General features: G+C 44.9%; 1 protein-coding gene across 3 annotated transcripts in view; it reads left to right on the forward strand.

The window, feature by feature from the left end:
- ptprn2 (protein tyrosine phosphatase receptor type N2) overlaps positions 1 to 26,587 on the forward strand; it is a 1,372,445-nt gene that overhangs the window by 100,627 nt on the left and 1,245,231 nt on the right. For all 3 annotated transcript variants that reach the window (XR_010969405.1, XM_068015003.1, XM_068015004.1), the window contains exon 2: positions 9,434 to 9,484. Coding sequence is in view for 2 of the 3 variants with exons in the window: in XM_068015003.1 (XP_067871104.1) it covers positions 9,434 to 9,484 (51 nt within the window). In the remaining variant the exon portion in view is untranslated. The remainder of the gene's footprint in view (positions 1 to 9,433; positions 9,485 to 26,587) is intronic.

Here is a 26,587-nt window from a genome sequence, read left to right on the forward strand (position 1 = left end):
CTCCAATTTGGCTAGGGCTCTTTGATGCCACACTTGGTCAAATGCTACCTCGATATCCAGGGCAATCACTCTCGCCTCACCTCTTGAGTTCAGCTCTTTTGTCCATCTTTGGACCAAGGCTGTAATGAGGTCGGGAGCCGAGTGGCCCTGGTGGAACCGAAACTGAACATCAGTGAGCAGGTTATTGCTGTTTAAGTGCCGCTTGATAGCACTTTCAACGACACATTCTATCACTTTGCTGATGATTGAGAGTAGACTGATGGGATGGTAATTGGCTGGATTTGATTTTTCTGCTTTTAGTGGACAGGACATAGCTGGGCAATTTTCCACATTGTCAGGGAGATGCCAGTGTTGTAGCTGTACTGGAACAGCTTGGCTAGGGGTGCGGTTTGTTCTGGCACACAAGTCTTCAGTTCTGTTGCCAGGATGTTATCAGGATCCAGGTGAACAATTAAAATGACAGGCGACTGGAAGCTCAGGGTCACACTTGCAAACTGAGCAGAGGTGTTCCGCAAGCTTCTCACCCCGTCTGCTTTTGGTCGCCCCAGTGTAGAGGAGATCACATCGTGATTAGCGAATGCAGTATGCTAAATTGCAAGAAGTACAAGTCAATTGCTGTTTCACCTGGAAGGAGTGTTTGGGGTCTTGGATGGTGAGAAGGGAGGAGGGAAAAGGGTAGGTATTGCATCTCCTGCACTTCGGTGGAAAGGTGGCGTAGGAAAGGAAGAGAGTGTTAGGGGTGATTGAGGAGTGCACCAGGATGTTGGGGAGGTTAGGGTCCCTTCAGAAAGCTAAAGGGGGAGGGGAAGTTGTGTTTGGTGATGGCATCTCGCTGGAAGTGGTGGGTATGGCAGAGGATGATTCGTTGAATCTGGAGGCTGGTGGGATGGAAGGTGAGGACAAGGGGAACGCTGTCGTGGTTCTGGGAGGGAGGTGAAAGGGTCAGAGCAGAAGTGCGTGAAATAGAACAGACATGGTCAAGAGCCCTGTCAAGCATGGTGGGGGGGAATTCCTTGGTTGTGGTAAAAGGACAAAATATCTGAAGTGCTTGTATGGAGGGTTGCATCATCTGATCAGATGTGAAGGAGTCTCAGCGGAACTTGGAGAATTTCGAGTCCATGCAGGAAATGGATTGTGAGGAAATGTAGTCAAGGTAGTTGTGGGAGTCAGTGGGCTTATAGTAAAGATTGGTTGATAGCCTATTCGCAGAAATGGAGACAGAGAAGTCAAGGAACAGAAGGGAAGAGTCAGAGATAGAGCATTTGAAGGGAAGAGAAAGTTGGAAATTGGAAACAAAGTCAATGAAATTTTCCAGTTCAGGGCAAGATCAGGAAACAGAACTGATATAGCCATCAATGTATCGGAAAAAGAGGTAAGGGAGGGGGCTTGAGTAGGACTGGAACAAAGAATGTTCCACAGTGAAAGTGAGTCAGCAACCCGTTGCCTATTGAAATTGATGAAAATAAAAATTGGGAGAGATGTTATATACAATGAGCTGACTCACTATGACACAAAACTAGGTGGGAATGTGTGTTGTGCGGAAGGGGATTTGGACAGACTTGGTGTGGGGCAAGAACATGGCAGATGGAATATAATGTGGAAAAATATGAGGTTATCCACTTTGGTAGGAGGAATAGATGTGCAGAGTATTTCTTAAATGGTAAGAGATTAGAAAGTGTAGATTTACAAAGGGACCTGAGTCCTCATCAATAAGTCACTGAAAGCTAACATGCATGTGCAGCAAGCAATTAGGAAGGCTAATGGTATGTTAACATTTATCGCAAGAGGATTTGAGTGCAGGAGTAGTGAAGTCTTGCTTCAATTGTATAGAACTTTGGTTAGACCGCACCTGGAGTACTGTGTGCAGTTTTGGTCCCCTTACCTTAGGAAGGATGTTATTGCCATAGTGGGAGTGCAACGAAGGTTCACCAGACTTGTTCCCGGGATGGTGGGACTGTCCTATGAAGAGAGATTGGGGAAACTGGGCCTGTATTCTCTAGAGTTTCGAAGAATGAGAGGTGATCTCATTGAAACCTACAAAATACTTAAAGGGATAGACAGGGTAGATGCAGGTAAGATGTTTCCCCTGGTTGGGGAGCCGAGAACCAGGGGACACAATTTCAAAATAAGGGGGAAGCCACTTAGGACTGAGATGAGGAGAAATTTCTTTATTCAGAGAGTTGTGAATCTTTGAAATTCTCTACTCCAGAGGGCTGTGGAAGTTCAGGCATTGAATATGTTTAAAGCAGAGATTGACAGATTTCTAAATACCAATGGCATAAAGGCATGTGAGGATAGTGTGGGAAAAAGGCATTGAAGTGGATGATCAGCCATGGTCGTATTGAATAATAGGGCAGGCTCGATGGGCTGAATGGCCTACTCCTGTTCCAATTTTCTTATGTTTCACTATCACCCATTTTACACTATTGCACAAAGTCAACATCTGTCTCCTTGCCTTCATTTTAGTGGAATAGATAACTGTGTTTCAGAGATGGCAATGATTGTGTTTCCTGTAGCATGCAATATATGACCAATGGAATTCCACTTTTATGTCAATCTGTTGTGGTTATATGAGCCAAGGAAGTTCAAGAGGTGACTGAATGGTTAGGGAGACCATGACAGGGAGACCAAAACAATAACTTGCATTTATATTGTGCCTTTGACCTAGTAAGAAGTCCCAAAACACTTCTGAGGAGCTTTGACAACAAACCACACAAGGAAATACGAGAACAGATGGGTTTTAAGGAGTGTCTTAAAAGAGGACAGAGAGATTTAGGGAGGGAATTCCAGAGCTTAGGGACTAGGCAGCTGAAGACACCACCACCACTGATGGAGTAATTCAAATCAGGGATGCACAGGGGCCATAATTGGAGGAGCGCAGAGATCTCGGTGGGTTGTTGGCAGGAAGATGTTACAGAGATAGGGAGACACGAGATCATGGAGGGATTTGAAACCAAGGATGAGAATATCGAAATTGAGGCGTTGCCAGACCGGGAACCAACTACAATTCTGAAATGAAGAGATTGTGAAGCCAGTTGTGCTTCGTTATCCAGTGTGATTAGCAAGAGGTGCACATGCCATTGTCCTGTATAATTTGATTACAGCTATCACAATTGCAGGGACACCAGTCTGTGCTTTGGAACCATTTTGTACACTTGTGACGTGCGTTTCCGTGAGGTAAGCTGGCAGAGCAGGTCACCTGTCCATTGTGGAATTTTTGTCCCTTGCAAATCAATGGGCCAAAAAGCGGGCAGGTTCTAGAAAGTGAATGTTGCTGCGGTGAAATTTGATAAACTATGGCTAAGTAGCCTCACGCAAAATACAGAAGAGTTACAGGGAACTTTTCATTACCAGTAGCAGAACTGCCAACTCTACAGAGCAGGGATGCTGCAATGAAATATCCAGCATCCTTTGCGTACTGAATGGGAGAAAAAGAAACTGAGTGCCATATTGCTTCATATAATTTAATATACATTAATCTTCTCTATTTATAATACTTGAATTAAACATTAGACTAGACTCTTTAATGTACAAGTGGCAATTCCGGACCAAATGTGCTCCAGTAACATCATGCTGTGCAACAGACTGAAGCTACGGTGGTGTGTGATCTCAGAGACAAATTATGCACTGTTCACATGAATACAGTGATGAAGAAAAGATCTCCTTCACCAGATTTTGTGCACTTGTGAAACTTCTCTGCTTTAAAATGTTGTTGTCTGTCTCCAGTTATACTTGTGGTGAATTCTTTGCACAGCTCAAGGGGAGAGACACCACTGCTGAAATGAAATGATTTTTCATTTGGGGTATCCAGTGTCCATACCAAGCACTCACTGTAAAACATAGAATAATCAGATGCAGAGTAAAAGTCCCTCTGTTCTATGTCCAATAATAAAATGCCTTAGCTCCAAACCAGTGTCCTATTGCATGAAATTCAATTTTCCGCTTCTCACTCCCTGTTAATAAGACTGTCAATTTGTTATTTACGTTCTTGCCAGTCTGAGGCGATTGAAATCCAGTTCCCAGAGGACACGTAATCGTGTAGTAGATTTGGATGAAAAAGGCCTTCTAGCCCATTTACTGTCATCCTACTGACTACCATTGTCTTTGGCTCAACATTCTAGTTATTGATCAGCCAGTGTGCAAAGAAATACATCCTGACATCTGCTCTAAATTTGTCCTTCACAGTCCTCTTGCTCTACCTCCTCATCTTGCTGCCTGAGAATACCTGAGAGTATTGTTTCAGGTTTACTTTATCTATCCTATTCAGCTGGTGGAAACGGAATATGCCATTCCCCTGTGCTGTTTATTGTGGAATTTGCCTTTAACAAATCCATGCTGGTTTTCCTTATTCAGTCCACATTTGTCCGAATGACTGTTAATTTTGTCCCAGATTATCGTTTCTAACAGCTTTCCCACCACCGATGTTAAACTGACTGACCTGTAGTTGTTGGGCTCATTCTTACACCCTTAATGAGCAACATTTGCAATTCTCTAGTCCTCTAGTACCTACCCCCCTGTATCTAAGGAGGATTGGAAGATTATGGCCAGTACCTCCGCAATTTCCGTCCTTATTTCCCTCAGTATCCTTGGATAAATTTCATCTAGTCCTAATGATTATCAACTTTAAGTACAGCCATCCTTTATCAATTTTTAGCCCATCCAGTGTTTCAGCTATCTCCTCTTTCACCATGACTTGGTCAGCATCTTCTTCCTTGGTAAAGACAGCTGCAAAGTATTCATTTAGTACCTCAGCCATGCCCCCTGCCTCCAAATGTAAATCATCTTTTAGGTTCCTAATTGATGCACTCTGAGAACTCCTGCACAACCTGCCTGATCCTCCTTGACCGCCTGGCAGTTACCCCTTCTCTATCTGCCTGTATACCCGTAAGCCGCAGGCTGACCACATCCAGAAACATGCTCTCCACAAAATTCTCAAACTCACGGATGGACCACAGTAACACCAGCTGGTGTCAAGCTCTGAAACCCGGAGCTCGAGCTTCTCCAGCCGATGACATTTCCTGCACATATAGTTGTCTGGGACACAAGAAGTGCCCTGGAGTTCCCACATGGAACGGGATATGCACTTCACAGGACTGACATGCCCTGCCATGCCCCTATTAGAGTAAATAGAGTAATAGTACTCTGGAATCTTTTATGTTCACCTGTTGCAACACTCCCTCAGTCTCGATTAGGTGCTCAGGTCCTGGAGTATTAGTATGATTCAAACCCACAATCTCCTGATTGAGAGGCAAGAGTGTACCAACTGTGCCAAGTTGGCACAACATATCTCAGTTATACACTTGTGTTTAGACAGGGAATTTTTCCACAGGCTGCTGTTTCACTCTTTCTGGCAGCCAGTTCAAATCCTAATGGTAGAGGCCTGGCATCAGGTTGCAGCTAGTGTGAAAAGCAGAAGAGGTAAGCAGTTTAAAAAAAGACTTGCCTCTAAAGCTCTGGACGGCTGCTGGTGTTCCACGTGTGTCATGGTTTGAGTGATTTCCTTTTGACTTAGAGGTCAGACTTAGAGAATATTTTTGTAGATTCAAAGTATTTTTGGCGAAACAGAATTGATTTCTTTGTTGACTTTGCACTGAAGGTTTTGAATTAGACTGGCCATACAGCTGCTCAATGTCCCTTTTGTCCCACAGTCGGAGTGAACTTTACTGTTTCCCTTTCATAAACAACTCTCAGGCTGTCATCATAACCTGTGCTTAGTTTGACAGTTATGTAGGATGAGGAGACATGCAGTGCATTGTTTAGTAATGCCGTGGAGTGGTAGAGCACACGTTCACGCCCACGTTTCCCAACATAATGCAGTTTTGATCTCAAACAGATTCTTGTAGACGTGCCAAATGGAGGTGAAGTGAGAACCTACAAAAGCAGGAAAAAGTAATCAGCAGCTTCAAAAAACTGCTACAGTCTCAACAACAGCCTGGACTATATACCCATGACATATGAAAACAAGTGGTTTCACTGGTTTGCAACTTAAGCTGTTGATGTACCTATCATTCCTTGACATTTATTGAAGGTGAAAAAGCATAATGTAGAGAAAACCTGATGAAGGAAAATCCAGATGTTGAAAGCACAAAGTTGGTGATGCATTTCTAGGGAGATCTGAGGGCATACTCCCTTCGAAAATCTGAATTTTCAAACTAAAATTAAGGCACTTTGTTAATTTTAACCGTAAATGCTTCACAATAGATACATTGTTTAACCTTCTAAAAACAAATAATATCTGGAAATTAATAGATCAATCAGACCATCGCTCCCCTCAACCAGCACCTTCCCCACCCCCCTTCAGTTAATGCTGGCACTCTTCTGTCTCTCAAGCTCATTGGTTAACAAAGGTACTCTCCAACATTACACCGTCTCAGTTTATGCTGGGACTCTCCTTCATTTCTCATTCAAAAGCACTACTTCCAGCTCCTCTTGTCCTCCCTCCAAACACTACCACTCCCAGCTCCTTCCCCCCTTTTTTGCTGCCATACAGTCCCCCTTCTGTTTTCCCTTCATTTCCTCCTTCTCTACTGCATAACCAACCTTTTCCGTCACCTTCATTTGCCTTTTGTCTCACCCCTTCATTGATCTTGATTCTACCTTTCAGCCCTTGCTTCAGTGCCACTCCTAGTTGAGTTCTGTTGTTAGTGGAAGTGATCATAGCCACTGCACACTTTAAGGGAGTGTTCCAGTTATAGAAGCATTCCTGCAGTGGTTGAATCCCTTCCATTAACGGCAGGGCTCTGGCAGGCATGATGTTGAGGGGAGAGGGGTGTGATCGTTGCTGTTTTTTTATCAGCATATCCTGACACATACGTCATGCTGTCAAAATTGAAGTCAACATGAAATGCTAACAGTTGACATGTATAGAGGTGTTCCCCTCCAGGCAAAAGAGTGTGTCCATTCCACTTCCATACGCCTTCTTGGAGTTGGTTAAAGGGCATCATCGCCAAAAACATGACACCAGAAAGTTTGCCTATTTTCTGTTGGGATATAGAACACGGTGCTGGAGTATTCTGAGAGTGGGGAGGAAAGGGCACGACAAATATTAAGTAGGAGATCATAGTAATTTAAACTGTTGTGCTGTTTTTCTCAGTTTCTTATCTCCAGGGCCTGCTTATTGTTCTAATGTATCTGAACTGCTGGCTCTTAGTAGTCTCTTTACTTTCCCTCAGCATCAACGTCCTATTGCCTTCATTTCCAGTTCATTTTTGTGAGCACAATTTCTCTTCATCACTTTCACACCGCATGCTGCCCTTTCCAAAGTGGGATTCATTACCTGTGTATGGTTCTCACCAACACTCCTGTGCTACAGAGTGTTGTGGTCAGGCCAACCTTGTGTCTATTTCTAAAATTAGAGCAACCTTGTTTGTGTGTTTGAAATCAGTGCAGCTCTAGCACGGGCAGGACAACAGGATGCATGTTGAAATGGGTAAAAAGGACAATTCAGGGCTGAGAGCAGCAACTGAGAGAACAAATGATAAGTTATAATAAGTTTAATAAGTTCGGCAATATGTGTGAAAGAAGGTTGGAAATGAATTTAATGGAGATTTTAAAGGCAGGGAGAGAAGTAGCAAGGCAGTGAAGTTTAGGGGGAGTGTTCTAAAGTGGGCAAAGTCTGTGTGGCTACTTGAGGAGCAACAGGAAGGGATTACCCAGAAAGCTAGAGGATACAGGATAAGATGGAAGGTGTGGAACAGGCTGTAGAGCTAAGGTGGGAGGTGTTTAGTGTTACAGAGCTGGAAAGATTTGAAGACAAGGACATGAATTTCTTAAAATTTAGTTGTATTGGGACAGAGAGCTACTGGAGATTGGCAAGTTTGGGGCTATGTGCGAACCAGAGTTCCTGCAGGACAGTTTGTGGGGTGATAGAAAATTGGATAATTGGTGTTAGAGAACTGGAGAAAAAATGGCTCCCATTCATTCTAAAAAGCGCAGCTGGTCAGGAAAATGTTTGGTGTTTGGAACATCGTCTGACCTGTTGTACATTTAGATTTAAAGATTTCTCAGGAACTAAGTGGTCAGCTGTCCTTTACCCCTTGAGTCTGTGTCAGTTCCAGCCTTGACTGATCGGATGGAAGTACTTTGCTGGATGTGGTGGGTTGTTGGTGGTTTGTGGTTATTGAGCGTTGGCAGTCTTGACTATTAGGTCGTAAGTATTTTAATGTCTGAAATACCTCCCAAAACAGCAGATGTATTGCTGCATGTTTAAAATGTTCATCAACAAAAAAAAACTCTAGTTAAAAACAGAAAGAAAGGCAAACAGTTGCAAGGAACTGGAGAGAGGAGCAAGTTTTGGAAACTGTGTCCATTTATAAGGTGGTATTAGAAAGATAGGAATGTGCAAAACCAGAAGAGATTATTTAGCCTCAGAGTTCAAAAACATAAAGCATAATTCATGACCCATATTCCTCAGTTGATCATCTCAGTAAATGTCTGTCCAGTTCCCTCTTAAAATTAGTGACGTTCAGACACTGGGCTGGATTTTACCGGTTGGGTAGTGATCCCGACTTCAGCGACAATTACGGATCGGGAGCCTGGAACTGGCCGTGGTGGGACAGGGCTCACAATCTTCCTGGAGGCGGCCAGTTATGAAGACGCCTCCGAAAACCCAGTCCAATTAACGACAGGGTGGACCAATGAAATGGGAGGCCCAATGAGAGGGTCCGCAGTGATGTCTGGCCGGCAGCCCCACTGGGAGGGGTGAGCGATGCTGAGACAGGCGGGAGACCGCGAGGGCACCTCAACATGGAAGTACTCTCTGAGAGATTGCAAAAAGTTCAAAATCCATCATGGCCACAGCTGCCAGACCATCAGTGTGGAGGGGGACACCCTTCACAAGATGGCTTTCAGCCATGGCTGCGACTGTGGCCATTGCATCCTAGTGTCTGTACTGGGGTGATGGAGAGGCGGCATTGATGGTCCTCTTGGCCTGCCACCAGGATGTCACCTCAAGTTAAATGATGGCTCTGACCTCAGCTGGGAGCATGACCAGCATCAGGAATCCCAGAATCTCTCCCCCATTTGCCCAGTAATAAGCCTAATAGGCTACCTGCCACTGCCGGGCATATAGCCTCTGCCACGTTCACCCTGCCTCTGGCAAGATTGCTCAGAGATGGGAACATGTCAGGTAGCCGACCTGAAGCGTTCTTTTCTGCTTTTGCTCCTGGTCCCACCTCCTAATCTGCCTCCTTGGGACTGGCAAAATTCAGCCCACTGTCTCTGCACAATAAGAGAGGAGGGGAGAAAATTGGAAAAAGAAAATGTGAGGTCTTTAGAAAAATGCAATCAAAAAAGTTTCTCAATCATGCACTGTTTTAATTGATATATGTCAGCAATTATGTTTAACAAATATGCTTGTCTCCGAAGCTATTTGGAGACTTGTCTGTCTGCATTTAATTGTATTTGTAATAGATTTACTTCTGTTCTCTTGCAGGTTGCTTGTTTGAAGCTGATGTGTGCAAACCCTATGAGATTTGTGTAAATGGTGAGTAATTTCTACACCTCATGAGGTTGTTTGTACTTGCGGATGCCAGACTGCTGCTGTTAAACTGATGAGTTTCCGTGATAATTGCCAGCCACAGATTGCTGTGTGTTTACTCACTTAACCTATTGCTGCAGCTTTCACAATGACCTGTGTAGTTTCGGTGGTATATTAGAAGCAAGGTCAGTGGCTCAGTGAGTATATCCACTGACTAATTGAGCCATGCAGGTCAGGGAGATTCCAGGTTGGATTCCTGGTTGTTCATGAGTTAACTAAACACAGCAAGGTTTGGTGGTTTATTTTTTATCTACCTGCTGCCCCTCGACGACGCGATCCAAAAACACAGCATCGGTTTCCACTTGTACGCGGACAACACTGAGCTCTACCTCCCCAACATCCATCTCGACTCCTCTACTGTCTCTAAATTGTCACACTGCTTGTCTGACATCCAGTACTGCATGTGCAGAAATTTCCTCAAGCTTAATATTGGGAAGATTGATATTATTGCCTTCAGACCTGCCACCAACTCTGTTCCCATGACTCCATTCCTTTCCCTGGTAACTGTCTGAGGCCAAGCCAGACTGTTCACAACCTTGGTGTTGTAGTTGACCCCAAGACAAGTTTCTGAACACATATCGTTGCCATCACTAAGTCCGCCAATTTCCACCTCCGCAACATCGCCCAACTCCAGCCCTGCCTCAACTCATCTGCTGCTGAAACTCTTAGCTATGCCTTTGTTACCTCTAGTCTTAACTATTCCAACGCATTCCTGGCTTGACTCCCATAAGCTACCCTAGGCAATCCTAAGATCATCCAGAACTCTGCTTCCCGTTCTCTAATTCGCACCAAGTCCCCTTCATCCATCATGGCTGTGCTTGCTGGCCTACACTGGCTCCTCAATTTTAAAATTCTCTTTTTTGTTTTCAAACCCCTCCATGGCCTGACCCCTCCCTATCTCTCTAATCTCCTGCAGCCCTGCAACCGTCTGAGACATCTGCGCCCCTCCAGTTTACAAATTATTAACTGAAACAGGGAAGATAAACATTCAAAGTAAGGCAAGATGTAGGAGAGGATATTAACTGAAATGTAAAACCAGTACTTCTTTTTTTTCTTCTTTGGCCTCCTTGTCTCGAGAGACAATGGGTAAGCGTCTGGAGGTGTTCAGTGGTTTGTGCAGCAGCGCCTGGAGTGGCTATAAAGGCCAATTCTAGAGTGACAGACTCTTCCACAGGTGCTGCAGATAGAATCCCTTGTCGGGGCTGTTACACAGTTGGCTCTCTCCTTGCGCTTCTGCCTTTTTTCCTGCCAACTGCTAAGTCTCTTCGACTCGCCACGCTTTAGCCCCGCCTTTATGGTTGCCCGCCAGCTCTGGCGATCGCTGGCAACTGACTCCCACGACTTGTGATCAATGTCACAGGACGTCATGTCGTGTTTTCAGACGTCTTTAAAGCGGAGCCATGGACGGCCGGTGGGTCTGGTACCAGTGACGAGCTCGCTGTACAATGTATGCTTGGGGATCCTGCCATCTTCCATGTGGCTCACATGGCAAAGCCATCTCAGGTGCCGCTGGCTTAGTAGGGTGTATATGCTGGGGATGTTGGCCGCCTCGAGGACTTCTGTGTTGGAGATATGGTCCTGCCACCTGCTGCCAAGGATTCTCCGGAGGCAGCGAAGATGGAATGAATTGAGACGTCGCTCTTGGCTGATGTACGTTGTCCAGGCCTCGCTGCCGTAGAGCAAGGTACTGAGGACACAGGCTTGATACACTCGGACTTTTGTATTCTGTGTCAGTGCGCCATTTTCCCACACTCTCTTGGCCAGTCTGGACATAGCAGAGGAAGCCTTTCCCATGAGCTTGTTTAATTCTGCATCGAGAGACAGGTTACTGGTGATAGTTGAGCCTAGGTAGGTGAACTCTTGAACCACTTCCAGAGTGTGGTCGCCGATATTGATAGATGGGGCATTTCTGACGTCCTGTCCCATGATGTTCGTTTTCTTGAGGCTGATGGTTAGGCCAAATTCAATGCAGGCAGCTGCAAACCTGTCGATGAGTCTCTGCAGACACTCTTCAGTGTGAGATGTTAAAGCAGCATCGTCAGCAAAGAGGAGTTCCCTGATGAGGACTTTCCGTACTTTGGTCTTCGCTTTTAGACGGGCAAGGTTGAACAACCTGCCACCTGATCTTGTGTGGAGGAAAATTCCTTCTTCTGAGGACTTGAATGCATGTGAAAGCAGCAGGGAGAAGAAGATCCCAAACAGTTTAGGTGCAAGAACACAGCCTTGTTTCATGCCACTCAGGATTGGAAAGGGGTCTGATGAGGCGCCGCTATGCTGAATTGTGCCTTTCATATTGTCATGGAATGAGGTGGTGATACTTAGTAGCTTTGGTGGGCATCCGATCTTTTTTAGTAGTCTGAAGAGACCACGTCTGCTGACGAGGTCAAAGGCTTTGGTGAGATCAATGAAAGCAACGTAGAGGGGCATCTGTTATTCACGGCATTTCTCCTGTAGCTGGCGAAGGGAGAACAGCATGTCAACGGTCGATCTCTCTGCTCGAAAGCCACACTGTGCCTCAGGGTAGACGCGCTCAGCCAGCTTCTGGAGCCTGTTTAAAGCGACACGAGCAAAGACTTTCCCCATTATGCTGAGCAGGGAGATTCCACGTTAGTTGTTGCAGTCACCGCGGTCACCCTTGTTCTGATAGAGGGTGATGATATTGGCATCGCGCATGTCCTGTGGTACTGCTCCCTCATTCCAGCACAGGCATAGCAGTTCGTGCAGAGCTGAACGTATAGCAGGCTTGGCACTCTTGATGATTTCAGGGGTAATGCCGTCCTTCCCAGGGGCTTTTCCGCTGGCTAGAGAATCAATGGCATCACTGACTTCCGATTTTGTAAGGGGTACAGATAGGCATTTCTGTGGCCGCAAACGTGACTCCAGGATGGTATGTTACCTCCCTGGTGCTAGGATCAAGGATGCCACGGAGCGGCTGCAGGACATTCTGAAGGGGGAGGGTGAACAGTCAGAGGTCGTGGTACACATTGGTACCAACGACATAGGTAGAAAGAGGGATGAGGTTCTGCAACAAGAATTTCGGGAGCTAGGTAGTAGATTAAAAAGCAGGACCTCAAAGGTTGTAATCTCTGGATTACTCCCGGTGCCACGAGCTAGTGAGTGTAGGAATAGAAGGATAGAGCATATGAATGCGTGGCTGAGGAGGTGGTGCAGGAGGGAGGGCTTTAGTTTACTGGATCACTGGGTCTGTTTCTGGCAAAGTGGGACCTGTACAAGTTGGGCGGGTTGCACCTGAACCGGAACAGGACCAAAATCCTTGCTGGGAGGTTTGCTAGTGCTGTTGGGGGAGTTGAAACTAATTTGGCAAGGGGATGGGATACAGAGTAGAGGTACAGTAGGGGGTGATACACAGTCTAATATAAAAGAGAAACTGAGTGAGTCTGGAAGGCAGAGCAAATATAGACCTGTTAAGGCACAAGTAAAAAATGCAAGGCTGGATTGCATCTATTTTAATGCAAGGAGTCTTACTAATAAGGCAGATGAATTGAGGGCGATGATCAGCACATAGGATTATCATATTATTGCTGTCACAGAGACATGGTTGAGGGAGCAGCAGGACTGGCAGCTCAATATTCCAGGGTATAGAATCTACAGGCGAGACAGGGGAGGGGTTAAAAGAGGAGGTGGCATTGCACTGTTGATCAAGGAGTCAATTACTGCAGTAAGGAGGGATGATATCTTCAAAGGTTCCTCAAATGAGGCCATATGGGTAGAACTCAAAAACAAAAAGGGGGCAATCACTTGGCTGGGTGTGTACTACAGGCCTCCAAACAGTCAAGGAGAGATAGAGCAGCAGATACATAGGCAAATCTCAGAGAGGTGTAAAAATAATAGGGTAATAATAGTAGGGGATTTCAACTTCCCCAATATCAACTGGGATAGTCTTAGTGCAAAAGGCTTAAAGGGGGTGGAATTCTTGAAGTGCATCCAGGAGAGCTTTTTATTTATTTATTTATGTGGAGATACAGCACTGAAACAGGCCCTTCAGCCCACCAAGTCTGTGCTAACCATCAACCACCCATTTATACTAATCCTACATTAATCTCAGTGTTGAAAATTTCAATTGACCTTTGGGCGGCACAGTGGCGCAGTGGTTCGCACTGCAGCCTCACAACTCCAGCGACCCGGGTTCAATTCTGGGTACTGCCTGTGTGGAGTTTGCAAGTTCTCCCTGTGTCTGCGTGGGTTTCCTCCGGGTGCTCCGCTTTCCTCCCACATACCAAAGGCTTGCAGGTTGATAGGTAAATTGACCATTATAAATTGCCCGTAGTATAGGTAGGTGGTAGGGAAATATAGGGACAGGTGGGGATGTGGTAGGAATATGGAATTAGTGTAGGATTAGTATAAATGGGTGGTTGATGGTCGGCACAGACTCGGTGGGCCGAAGGGCCTGTTTCAGTGCTGTATCTCTAAATCTAAAAATCTAAAAAGGTGGCAATCATTTGGCTGGGAGTGTACTACAGGCCTCCAAACAGTCAGGGAGAGATAGAGGAGCAGATATGTAGGCAAATCTCAGAGAGGTGTAAAAATAATAGGGTAATAATAGTAGGCGATTTCAACTTCCCCAATATCAACTGGGATAGTCTTAGTGCAAAAGGCTTAAAGGGGGCGGAATTCTTAAAACATATACAGGAGGGCTTTTTGAGTCAGTACGTAGAAAGTCCGACAAGAGAAGGGACAGTACTGGACCTAATCCTAGGGAATGAAGCCAGACAAGTGGTAGAAGTGTCAGTGGGGGAGTGTTTCAGGGATAGTGACCATAACTCTGTAAGATTTAAGGTAGTTCTGGAAAAGGACAAAGATGGACTGGAAATAAAGGTACTGAATTGGGGGAAGGCCGATTTCAATATGATAAAACAGGATCTGGCCAAAAATGGACTGGGAGCAGCTACTTGTAGGAAAGTCTACAACAGACCAGTGGGACTCATTCAAGGAGGAAATAGTGAGAGTTCAGAGCCAACATGTACCCGTTAAGGTGAAGGGTAGGTCCAAAAAGTCCAGGGAACCCTAGATGTCAAGGGATACAGAGGATTGGATCAGGGAAAAAAAGGAGGCTTATGGCAGATTCAGAGCGCTGAAAACAGCAGAGGCAGTAAAGGAGGATAGAAAGTGTAGAGGGGTTACTTAAAAAAGTAATTAGGGGAGCAAAGAGGGGACATGAAAAAACACTGGCGGGCAACATAAAGGAAAATCCTGAGGCATTTTGTAAGTATATTAAGGGCAAGAGGATAGCCAGGGAAAGAGCAGGGCTCATTAGGTACCTAAGTGGCAATTTGTGTGTGGAGCCGGAGGACAGAGGTGAGGTTTTAAATTATTACTTTTCATCTGTGTTCACTATGGAGGAGGACGATGTAGGTGTAGAGATCAGGGAAGGGGATTGTAATATACTTGAACATTTTAGCATTGAAAGGGAGGAAGTATTAGCTGTTTTAGCAGGCTTAAAAGTGGATAAATCCCCAGGCCCAGATGAGATGTATCCCAGGCTGTTATGTGAGGCAAGGGAGGAGATTGCAGGAGCTCTGACACAAATTTTCAAATCCTCTCTTGTCACAGGAGAGGTACTAGAGGATTGGAGAACAGCGAACGTAGTACCATTCTTCAAGAAGGGTAGTAGGGATAAAGCAGGTAATTACAGGCTGGTGAGTCTAACATCAGTGGTTGGGAAACTATTGGAAAACATTCTGAGGGACAGGATTAATCTCCACTTGGAGAGGCAGGGATTAATCAGGAATAGTCAGCATGGCTTTGTCAGGGGGAGATCGTGTCTAACTAACTTAGCGGAGGGGTCAATAACCAGGGGGCATAGATTTAAGGTAAGGGAAAAGAGGTTTAGAGGGGATTTGAGGAAAAAATTTTCACTCAGAGGGTGTTTGGAATCTGGAAAGCATTGCCTGAAGAGGCAGTAGAGGCAGGAACACTCATGGCGTTTAAGAAGTATTTAGATGAGCACTTGAAACGCCATAACATACAAGGCTGCGGGCCAAGTGGTGGAAAATGGGATTAGAATAGTTAGGTGCTTGATGGCCAGCACAGACACGATGGGCCGAAGGGCCTGTTTCTGTGCTGTATGACTCTATGACTCTGAGGGTGCCAGAGCGAATGCCAGATATACCTTAGAATGAGACACTGTCCTAGTGAAGTTGCAGTCCAAGGCTACCTGCATGCTAAACATCAAAATCAGCAGTCTATAATCAGAGCTAAGAGATCCCACAACCAAGCAAAGCTCTGTACCCTTACCACATCCAGCCATGGATGATAGTAGGCAACTAACAGGAAAAGGAGGATCATGAACGTGTAATACTGAACCATAATGGAACCCAGTGCATGAAGGCAAGAGACAAGGCTTGATTGTTTTCAAGAATCTTCAACCAAAAGTGTCAGGTGGATGATATCACTCTAACTCCTCCTAAGGTCCCCAACATCATAGATGTCAGTGAGCGCATATGACACCATGGAGTCCAGGCAGCACTATGGTCAATGTAGGTCAGGGGGAAACCTTTCAGTGGCTGGAGCCATTCCTGACCGAAAGAAAGGCAATCATCAGAGCCCTAGGACATCGCTGTAAGGAGTACCACAGAACAGCATCATTAGCCCAACCATCTATAGCTGTTTCATCAATGACCTTCTCACCAGCATAAAGTCATGAGTGGCACTGTTCACTGATGAATCTACAATTTTTACACCATTCACAACTCCTGCAATGATGGAGCAGCCTATTCTGACCTCCAGCAGGACTTTGATGACATCAGACCTGGGGATGATAAGTGGCATTTAACGTTTACACCCAATAAGTGCTAGGCAACAACCATCTCAACAAGAAAAGGTCTAAAAACCTCCCCTGGCAACATCAACACTGAGTACCCACCATTAACCTCTTGGGGATGTATTGACCAGGGGCTTTACTGGACCAACCATATCAAACCCATAGCTAAAAGAGCCAGGCTAAAAGCCCTAAGAACCTCTCTACAATCTACATTACTCAAGTCAGGAATGTGATGGAATACTTTCATTTGCCGGCTGCAACAATACTCAAGAAGTTTAATATCAAGCAACAAAGAGCAGTCCACTGTAGTATAAGAGTCTGAAAGGGTTAATCTTGAGAGAGTCTAAAGAATATCTCCTACCATGATTATGTAAAAGATCACATGTGAGAGAGACTTGAAGATAGATGCAGTGTGGCTTTGGAGGAGTCACACAGACTGGTGTGAAGCTGTACATAGTTATAATGTAATAAAGGTTAATGCTCTAATTACTCCAGACTAAAGAATTTCTCTTAAGCTAGACTAACTAAGGTGGCAGCATGCCATACAAACATACAACTTCCACTTAATATGCACTGCTGCTCCTAGACTGAATATCCACCCCCTCCACCACCACCAGACTAGGATGGGAGTATGTACGATCTACAAGATGCACTGCATCAACTCACCATCTTATTGGATAGCACCTCCCAGCCCTTTGACTCTTGCCACCAAGAAGGACAGGAGCAGCAAAGCCATGGCAGCACCAGGACCTCCAAATTCTTCTCCAGTTCACGCCCCATCCCAACTTGCACTTATATCACTGTTCCTGCTGTGTCACTACTTTGGAATTCCCTACCTTATACTACCATGGGAGCATCATCAATTTTCCTCCCATTCACTGTTTGGATGGTGCTAATCCACATAACAGTCGAGTAGTTCTGTAGTTTGGAAGTGCTGTCTGAAATTTTTTCTTTTTCTTTTAACAGTACTTTAATAGTTCTGACTGCTCGCTTAGCTTCTCCATTAGATCGTGGATACCTAGGGGAACTTGTTATATGTAGAAATCCACTGTTTTCCATAGTGGCTCAAAGGGAAAGCCCACCATCACTTTCCCAGGGCAGCTAGAAATGGGCAATAAATGCAGCATTGCTAGTGTTGGCCATATCCTGATAACAAAGAAGAAAAGCCATGGGCTGGCACTGGTGATTTCTCAAGAAGCACTCTCTGAGTTGTCATTCCACAATAGGGCTGTTGGATCATTGAATTGCCCCCTTTATGTACCAGAAAAAAATTAAATGAGAAAATTGGTTGGAAAAAAAATTTAAATATCACAATTGAATTTCAAATGCTAAATGAAAGCCTTAAGCTTGATGTTGTCTTTGTTATAAGGAAAAACAGCCTGAAAGATATGTACCATTTTCATTGTAATGATATACTGAATTAACATGGTCACATTTTTAGAAAGCGAATGAAGATTTTACGGTGGATTATGGGATCACATTGAACTGTTTGACAACTAGTAAAAGGCTTGCTGAACTATTCAGTGGAGGCTGTGCCCTTTAAATATTTATGCCAAAGTGATACCTGTTTCCTTATCGGCTGTAGTGTTGGATAATGTCACTGGTCACGTGTAATGGATACGGATGAGACTCAGTGCATGATGTAACCAGTGACAGTTCATTGAAAATGGAGGAAGCAATTGTAATTGGTCAGGAAATTTAGAAAGCGCCTATCCAGGATTTGAGACTTTTCAGTGTTGTTGGCTTATTCTGTGATTCAGGGATCTGCTAAGTGTCCTATTTTCAGCCTGTGGTACTGGGCCTTTGCATGGTGTGGCAGTTTCTGATGTCTGTATGTAACACGGAATGGAGCAGATTTCAACCACTTACCCATATTTCAAAAGTACCATCATCACTGCTATACCAAAGTTCGTTTTTGGTTTTAATTTGCTGGCTTTTCCTTTAGGTCCAATTGTAGTTCATATGCAGTTTAAAAAACTGATTGTATTTCAGACCCCTGTATCAAGCTTATTTTTAAGTGTTGTTAATCACAGGCTGGAGCAAATTCAGCTGAAATAATCACGGGTGAGAAGATTAGAAACAATCCAAAAGGCACCAATAACTTCAGCTATAGAATTTACCATGAGCTTAATAAATGTGCAAAGAACAAAGCACCACAGAGCCAGCTTAAAGGCTAATCAATTCCTTTTAAAGGTTACTTTATGATATGGACTAAAGAAGCAGTGGGAGCTGTTTATCTTGAAAATGTGACTGTTGTTTGAAAGGAGGCAGCAGTAATTTTTCAGAAAAAAAATTAACCTATTTCACATTGCTTGCATGAAAAACATACTGTGTAACACTGTTAACCATGTTATACAGAACCAGCAACATCTTATTTCCATTACTGTAGCACGAAGCTATTGCCTTGAAGTTGTGTTGTATAATTTTAGTAATAAATTTGCATGAAATTCCTTTGTGTACTATTTTAGCAAAGATGGTATCCTGTTTTGCCGTAATTAAAACGGACAAATTAACCCATTCAAAATTGGACAAGTTCATACATTTGTTCCTAATATCAGACAGAAAAACTATTTCCAGGCAGCCTGCGGCCTCATCAGCTCCCTCAGCTGAATGTAAAAGCGCAATGCACTGTATTGAAAAGCAAAGATCTCCTCCAACGTCCTGTCCAACCTCCCTCTCACAACTAACACCACCACAAACCTGAAGTGAATTTAATACTCAGCATGCTGAGGAATGTTGGTACTAAAGGAGTGGAGCAACTTTCACACCACATTGACCCTCCATTGTGTTATGATCCCCATGGTATCAACAAACTAACAGAATTGAATCCACTGACCCACCCCAACTTAGAAAAAAAAACGAATGGCAAGATTTCACTTTTATAAAATTTACCTTAACCCTCAAACCAAAACCAACATAAATTAAACACAAACTTACAGTTAAACCACAGTCAATATACATATAGCTTAAAGGTTACACATTAATTATCAGATGCAACAAAGATAGATCTCTTGCATTCACTTGACAGTCCGCTCAGCAAAGGTGGCACCAAACAGTCACAAAGTTCCTCAAAACCTTCAACATCTTCAGGTAGATGCCCAACTTCTGTCCTCCATGATGCTAATATAGAAGTAATTTCTTATCGTCGATAGCGAGCCTTGCAGTCTTCCCAAAAAAGTTTCGGGCTTGTTGTCTCTCGAAGACCCTGGTCCTGCTCATGATAGTCTTGATGGAGTACTTCCACCCATAGCTTTCTAGGTCACCGAAAACACCAGCGGCAAGTCGTATTTGCCAATGGCCAGCTCCCAGAATCATGTTTCTTCTTTTTGAAGCCTGTCTTTGTTTTAAAACCAACAGCTTGCAGCCTGTTTCACTTCTTCAGTCTTGGAAACTGAGCTTGGATTGCTCTGGTCACACCTCTGGCTATATGACTGTGACCTGTGTTTTTAACTAGTCCTAACCAGTTTAGTTTTTCCAGAATTCTGAAGCTTTTAGTTTCATTTTCCAGTGAAGGATTGTCTTTAAAAAAAACAAGCTTTGAAACCAGAGTCAGTGCACCGAACAGTACATTCAACAAGTCAACTGTTCAGATAACTGTCTGCATATGTGAACTCCATCACAACTGTAAGCTTTACCATTTTTATTGAGAAGCCTTGGTGAAATATCATAGTGCCAACTATCAGTAAAGTTGAAAAGAGGATACAAATCAAATTAGAAATTAGGGGCAGGATTTTCCCACAGGCTTTGGGGACCCTGATATTGGGACCAAATGGGGGTTCTGACTCCTCACATGCCAGCAGCGGGACCGGCTCAGCAATTTTCCCGGATGTGATCTCCGAATTGGTCACCTCCAGGCTTGCTGTCCCATTAAGGACAGCGGGCAGGCTCCTGATGCTGCTGACTCATTCAGAGGCCGGCAGCTCCAGAGCCTCAGTAGGCCTCCTGTGATGTGGGCTTTGCTGAGGCAAGTTAGAGATCGAGGTAAGCCTGAAATTAAAATTCAGAGGGGCCAAGCAGGCAGGCCCCTCTGGATGGCTCATAGGGGCCGTGGGGACAACCTTCCCTGCCTGCGGCCCTCTCTTTGGGCCCTGGAGCCTCTGGCTCTGATGGTTCCCCACGCTGCTGCAGGAAGTCACCTCCATGAAACTGGTGGCCTCTCCATGTGACGGGGGCTGCTCCGGTGGGCCCAAAGATTTGCCCCTAATTCTTCTCTTCTTTGGCCTCCTTATCTCGAGAGACAATGGATAAGTGCCTGGGGGTGGTCAGTGGTTTGTGAAACAGCACCTGGAGTGGCTATAAAGGCCAATTCTAGAGTGACAGGCTCTTCCACAGGTGCTGCAGAGAAATTTGTTTGTCGGGGCTGTTACACATTTGGCTCTCCCCTTGTGCCTCTGTCTTTTTTCCTGCCAACTGCTAAGTCTCTTCGACTCGCCACACTTTAGCCCCACCTTTATGGCTGCCCGCCAGCCCTGGCGAACGCTGGCAACTGACTCCCACGACTTGTGATCAATGTCACAGGATTTCATGTCGTGTTTGCAGACGTCTTTAATGCGGAGACATGGACAGCCGGTGGGTCTGATACCAGTGGCGAGCTCGCTGTGCAATGTGTCTTTGGGGATCCCACCATCTTCCATGCGGCTCACATGGCCAAGCCATCTCAAGCGCCGCTGACTCAGTAGTGTGTATAAGCTGGGGATGTTGGCCGCCTCGAGGACTTCTGTGTTGGAGATACGGTCCTGCCACCTGATGCCAAGTATTCTCCGGAGGCAGCGAAGATGGAATGAATTAAGACGTCGCTCCTGGCTGACATAAGTTGTCCAGGCCTCGCTGCCATAGAGCAAGGTACTGAGGACATAGGCCTGATACACTCGGACTTTTGTGTTACATTCCAAACCCTCTTGAGATAAAGGTCAACATTCGATCAGCCTTTTCATTTACACTTTGCACCTGTGCAAAGGGTTCCCTTTCAGAAGTTACAGCTGACACACTTTGCCCCTAATAGGATTGTTCAATTAGCCACCCGCCCTCCATTTGGTGGACAGTCGCTCCTCCTCTGGTCCAACTGCTGGGAAAATTCCCTGGTGGTGGGACTACATCAGGGAGCTGTCCCAACATGGCTCCCTCCTATTTTCCCAGCACCCCTCCCCCCTCGCCTCCCAGCACCCCATCTTGGGGGCAGGAATATTCTGCCCAAGGTTTCCCAACTTGAAAAGATGAGATACAGCATGACTGGTTGCAATCTAGTCAACTCCAACAAAGTGTGTCAGCTGTAAATGTAAATGAAAAGGCTGATCGAATGTTGACCTTTATCTCAAGAGGGTTTGGAATGTAATATAAAAGTGAGGAAGTGATGCTTTAGTTGTACAGGGCCGTGGTCAGATCCCATCTCGAATAGTGTTGAGTTTTGGATACCAAACTTCAGGTTTGGTCTTGGAAGGAGTTCTACACAGATTCACCAGAATGATGCCTGGGCAGTAAAGGGTAGGTTATAAGGACAGCCTGCATAAACCTGGTTTGTATTCTCTTGGGATTAGAAGGTTGAGTAGTGATTTGGTTGAGTGATTTAAAATGATTAAAGGGATTCGATACAGAGAAGCTACTTCTCCTGGTGAGGAATTACAGAACAAGGAAGCATAATCTTAAAATTAGAGCTAGGTGCTTTTGGCGTGAAATCAGGAAACATTTTTTTTTACAAAGGTTAGTGGAAATCTAGAAATTTCTCCCCCAAAAGGCAGTGAATGTTGTTTTAGTTTTAGTTTTAGAGATACAGCACTGAAACAGGCCCTTCGGCCCACCGAGTCTGTGCCGACCATCAACCACCCATTATATACTAATCCTAATCTAATCCCATATTCCTACCACATCCCCACCTGTCCCTCTATTTCCCTACCTATACTAGGGGCAATTTATAATGCCCAATTTACCTACCAACCTGCAAGTCTTTTGGCTTGTGGGAGGAAACCGGAGCACCCGGAGAAAACCCATGCAGACACAGGGAGAACTTGCAAACTCCACACAGGCAGTACCCAGAATTGAACCCGGGTTGCTGGAGCTGTGAGGCTGCAGTGCTAACCACTGCGCCACTGTGCCGCCCAAAGGTCAATTGAAATTTTCAACACTGAGATTAATTGCCTTAACTGACAAATAAAAACTATTAAGGAATATGAAGCAAAGAAGTGGTGGTACAGATCATCCTTGACCTAATAGAATGGTAGAGCAAGCTGAGCCAGCTAAATTACTGTTCTTAGATGGCTTTGAATGAGAGTGCCAATATAAGATTGAATTGTATGCAGCTTTCTGTTATGGCTTTCGATCTGGATTGAGACTATTTGAACTTACAGTGTACAGGCAGACATTGAGATAATTGTGAATGGTTATATCAGTTTACATTGAACTGTGAAGTGATGTTCTCTGTTCCTTATGAAAGATTATAGCTGACATTTTCCTCATAATAGGCCTGTTTTCAACGCAAAATAGCAGCAATATTCCTTTGTACGTATTGGCATTTCCATAGAATACGAGAGCTCCAGAATGGATAGTACCTCATTGCAGAGAGGGCCACAATTTCTTTTGAGCAGAGACTATGGGCTGGATTTTGTATCCCAGCTGCTGGGAGCGGTGGTGGGCATGGAATATGGCGACTGGCCCGTACGTGACCCACACGGCTGCACCGCCACGATTACGCGGCAGGTGGCCACTTACCATAATGACAGTGATGGCCCCCTCCCCTCCTCATAACGTGGCAGGGGTGGCATTGGCAACACTGCGAACGGCATCACCTGATGCAGGAGCAGGTGCTGGCACCATCTTTAAAAGGCTGTCAGCCCTGCAAACAGTGTATTCAAATGCACAGTTGTCCCTTTCCCTCCATCCATAAAATAATGCAGAGTTGATCCCTTCCCTCCCTATCCATACACACAATGCTGAGTTGACACCTTCCCCACCTCGGTGACTCCAGTTTCTCATAGATGGGAAAGTGAAGGCGCATGAGTGCTGCACGTCAAGCTCAAGATTGGGAACAGATGATAAGATTGTGGCAAATTACATTCAAATGTACTTACCATATTTAAAGTAAGGTCCTGTTGCAGACTGGCGGAGGTGCCACCACGGAGCTTCGCCACCCCCAGGAGGATCGGAACTGGCAATCCCGGCATCGGGTTCTGTGGTGGCCTCTGCTTTAGTGTTTGATAAAGAAAGCTGGCCATTTGGATATAACTTGGATTGATCCAGAAAAAATTCTTCCTACTGAATATATAGGGTCTTTAGTGAGAAAACTTTGAAGCTGTTGAACTCAGTTCTCACTTGCCACTGACAAACATGACAAAAGTGCCCACAACTTGCCCATAAAATCAATCAGATTCACATAGACCATAAAAAATAACTGATGCGGCAAATGAAAATGTCACATTGGTTCCGAAGGTAGTGCATCTAAATCAGGGCTGTTTCTGAGTGTGCTTAACGACTATATTCACAATCTTAGATGCACATGAACACTGTTGCATGTGGTTGCTTAGACAACTATAATCATCAGATATAAATATTTCAAAATTGTTCAGTTCCCGACACTAGACATCCCTCAACTTGTTAATCTAAAATTCACCATGTAATGAAAAGGAAGAATTCTACCTTTTTTGCAGTCGTTTATGGGCAAAAACCTTAAGTATTGAAAGAAGACGTTTGGACACAGGGATAAAGAGACTCTAACTTGATGTTTCTTCTACTTTATTTGGGGCGGAAATAATTAGAAACTAAAAATAGATATCTATGTTTATGTGTATCAGTCAATCCAGTTAATGTGCAATATGTTCTGTGCAATGAAATCTTTTGTTTTGTTCCTGCAATGTTACTCCAGGGCTTTTACAAAATACACTTAGAAAACACAAAGGGCTTATCTTGGTTAAATATTCTCTTTAATTTAAAAGAAAATGCTGTTTCGTATTTGATGATGAAAGCTGGCCATTTGGCAAAGTATATATAACAACAGAACATTCTGGATGAGTGTTGTGTTTGTTCTCCCTATTCTGCCATTGTGTTTGCAGATGTTGCATGTGCCAATGTGTTCTTCAGGGGAACTGCACTGTCGTAATGAGCCAAGTCAAAGTGTTGCACTTACTTGTACAAAACACCACTTATTATAAATGGTGCTGCTTTAAAAGTGTGCGCAAAGGAATTTTACATAAAAACATTAAGCAGTGCACTACCTGAGAAAATGAAATCCCGAGGATCTTTTCACAAACTGACATGTCAATCTTACAGATGTGAACGTTGAAAAATCTACTGCAAGAGCAAAGAGAAAGAGGAGAGCTTGAGTGTATTAAATTACAAAAAAATCAGTTTAGAAGGATGAATGGGGTAGATTTTCAGGCTGAAAAAATATCTGCTAAAAATTCTGTTGTAATGATACTGAATGAAATTTAGCAGTGTTAATAGCTACATTATACATTGTTAATATTATAGACCTCCTCACTTTATGTTGCAAAGTCCGTGATTTTGAATTCAGTGTTGATGCTGCATCTTGTGAATTGTTGCCAGTGTGCTGCTGCTCACTTTAGATCTGTTCTGGGGGATAGAAGATTTGTAAAATGGTGAGCTCCTTCAGATTCAGCAAGTACCAGATATGGGAGGTTAACGTTATTAAGTCTTTTTCTACTTTTTTAGATGTAGTTTTGTGCGGGAGAAAATTATTACATATTTCGTTTAAATTCAGAATTCATGAAATTCATGAAAGATGATGAACACGCAGCAAACAATCACTTTAGGTGGGATGTCTTCTCTTGGTGCACCTTCGCTGATGGCCAATCCTTGAGAGACAGATTCTGCCAGAAGTGCTGAACATGAAGTTGCCAAGTGACGCTGTGAGTTTTCTTTTGACGTTAGTGCCTGTTGCCAAGCTGCTGGAGCAACTGATCTACAGGATGATTCGCCATTTCCCTCTTGTGCCAGCTAGTGACTCCCAGGTGCAATAGTCGACATTTAGGGCCTTCATGTCACGCTTGCAAGCATCCTTGAAGCAGAGCTTTGGGCGCCCCACTAGTTGTCTGGCCCTGGCTATCTCATCATACAGAAGGTCCTTGGGTACGCTACCATCTTCCATCCTGCAAACGTGTCTGATCCACTGAAGCTGCCTCTGTTTGATTAGTGCCAAAACACTGCAGCAAGAGCGGCAACCTGTCAATTGGCTGCCTCTGAGATCGCCGTCCTCTTAAGGACAGTGGGTGGGCTTCCAATGCTGCTGGCCGAAACAGAGGACCGGCAGCTCTGGAGCCTTGTCATCCCACCAGGAGAGGTGGGCACTGCTGGGGCAGGTTGGGGACCACGAGGGTCCCTGAACATGGAGGTGCTCTTGCAGCCCTGCACATGAATAATTAAGTAACTGAAATTTTTTTTATTATTCATTCAGGGGATGTGGGTGTCGCTGGCTAGGACAGCATTTATTGTCCATCCCTAATTGACCTTGAGAAGGTGGTGGTGAGGTGCTGCCTTGAACTGCTGCAGTCCATGTGGGGTAGATACACCCACTGTGCTGTAACAAAGGGAGTTCCAGGTTTTTGACCCAGTGACAGTGAAGGAATGGTTTTATAGTTCCAGGTCAGGATGGTGTGTGACTTGGAGGGGAACTTGCAGGTGGTGGTGTTCCCATGCATCTGCTGCTCTTGTTCTTCTAGGTGGTAGAGGTCGCGGGTTTGGAATGTGCTGTCAAAGGAGCCTTGATGCACTGCTGCAGCGCATCTTGCAGATGGTCCACTCTGCTGCCACCGTGTGTCATTGGTGGAGGGAGTGAATGTTTGTGGATGGAGAGCCAATATAAATATAGACCAGTTGGTGAATTGGGGTGGAGGGGAAACCCTTCCACTGCATCAATCTCAACCTCTATTGTAGCCTTTGGTGAAACCAGCCCCCTCTTCGCAGCATAGAGCCTGATGGCACCACACCACCACCCCCCCCACCAACCCACCATCCACCAGTCTGCCACAGGGAGGCTGCTTCCAATGAACTGGTGGCCTGAGTATGCGGTAGGGGGCTGCTCCACCACTGGCAACATGGTGGAGAGACCACAAAATTGCCCCTATTGGGGGCTGAACCATGTTAATTGGTTGCCCATATTCATGGAGTGGGCAGCTGATCCACTTCCCAGCTCGCCCTGGGAAAGTTCCCTGGTGACGGAAGTGCATCGGGGGGGTTGTCCTGATGCAGTTTCCCCCCCCCGTATTTTCCCAGCTCCCCCCCCCACTCTCGCCTCTAAGCCCACTATGGCAGGCTGGGAAAAT

Source organism: Heterodontus francisci, chromosome 2 (assembly GCF_036365525.1).
Source record: "Heterodontus francisci isolate sHetFra1 chromosome 2, sHetFra1.hap1, whole genome shotgun sequence".
NCBI lineage: Eukaryota > Metazoa > Chordata > Chondrichthyes > Heterodontiformes > Heterodontidae > Heterodontus > Heterodontus francisci.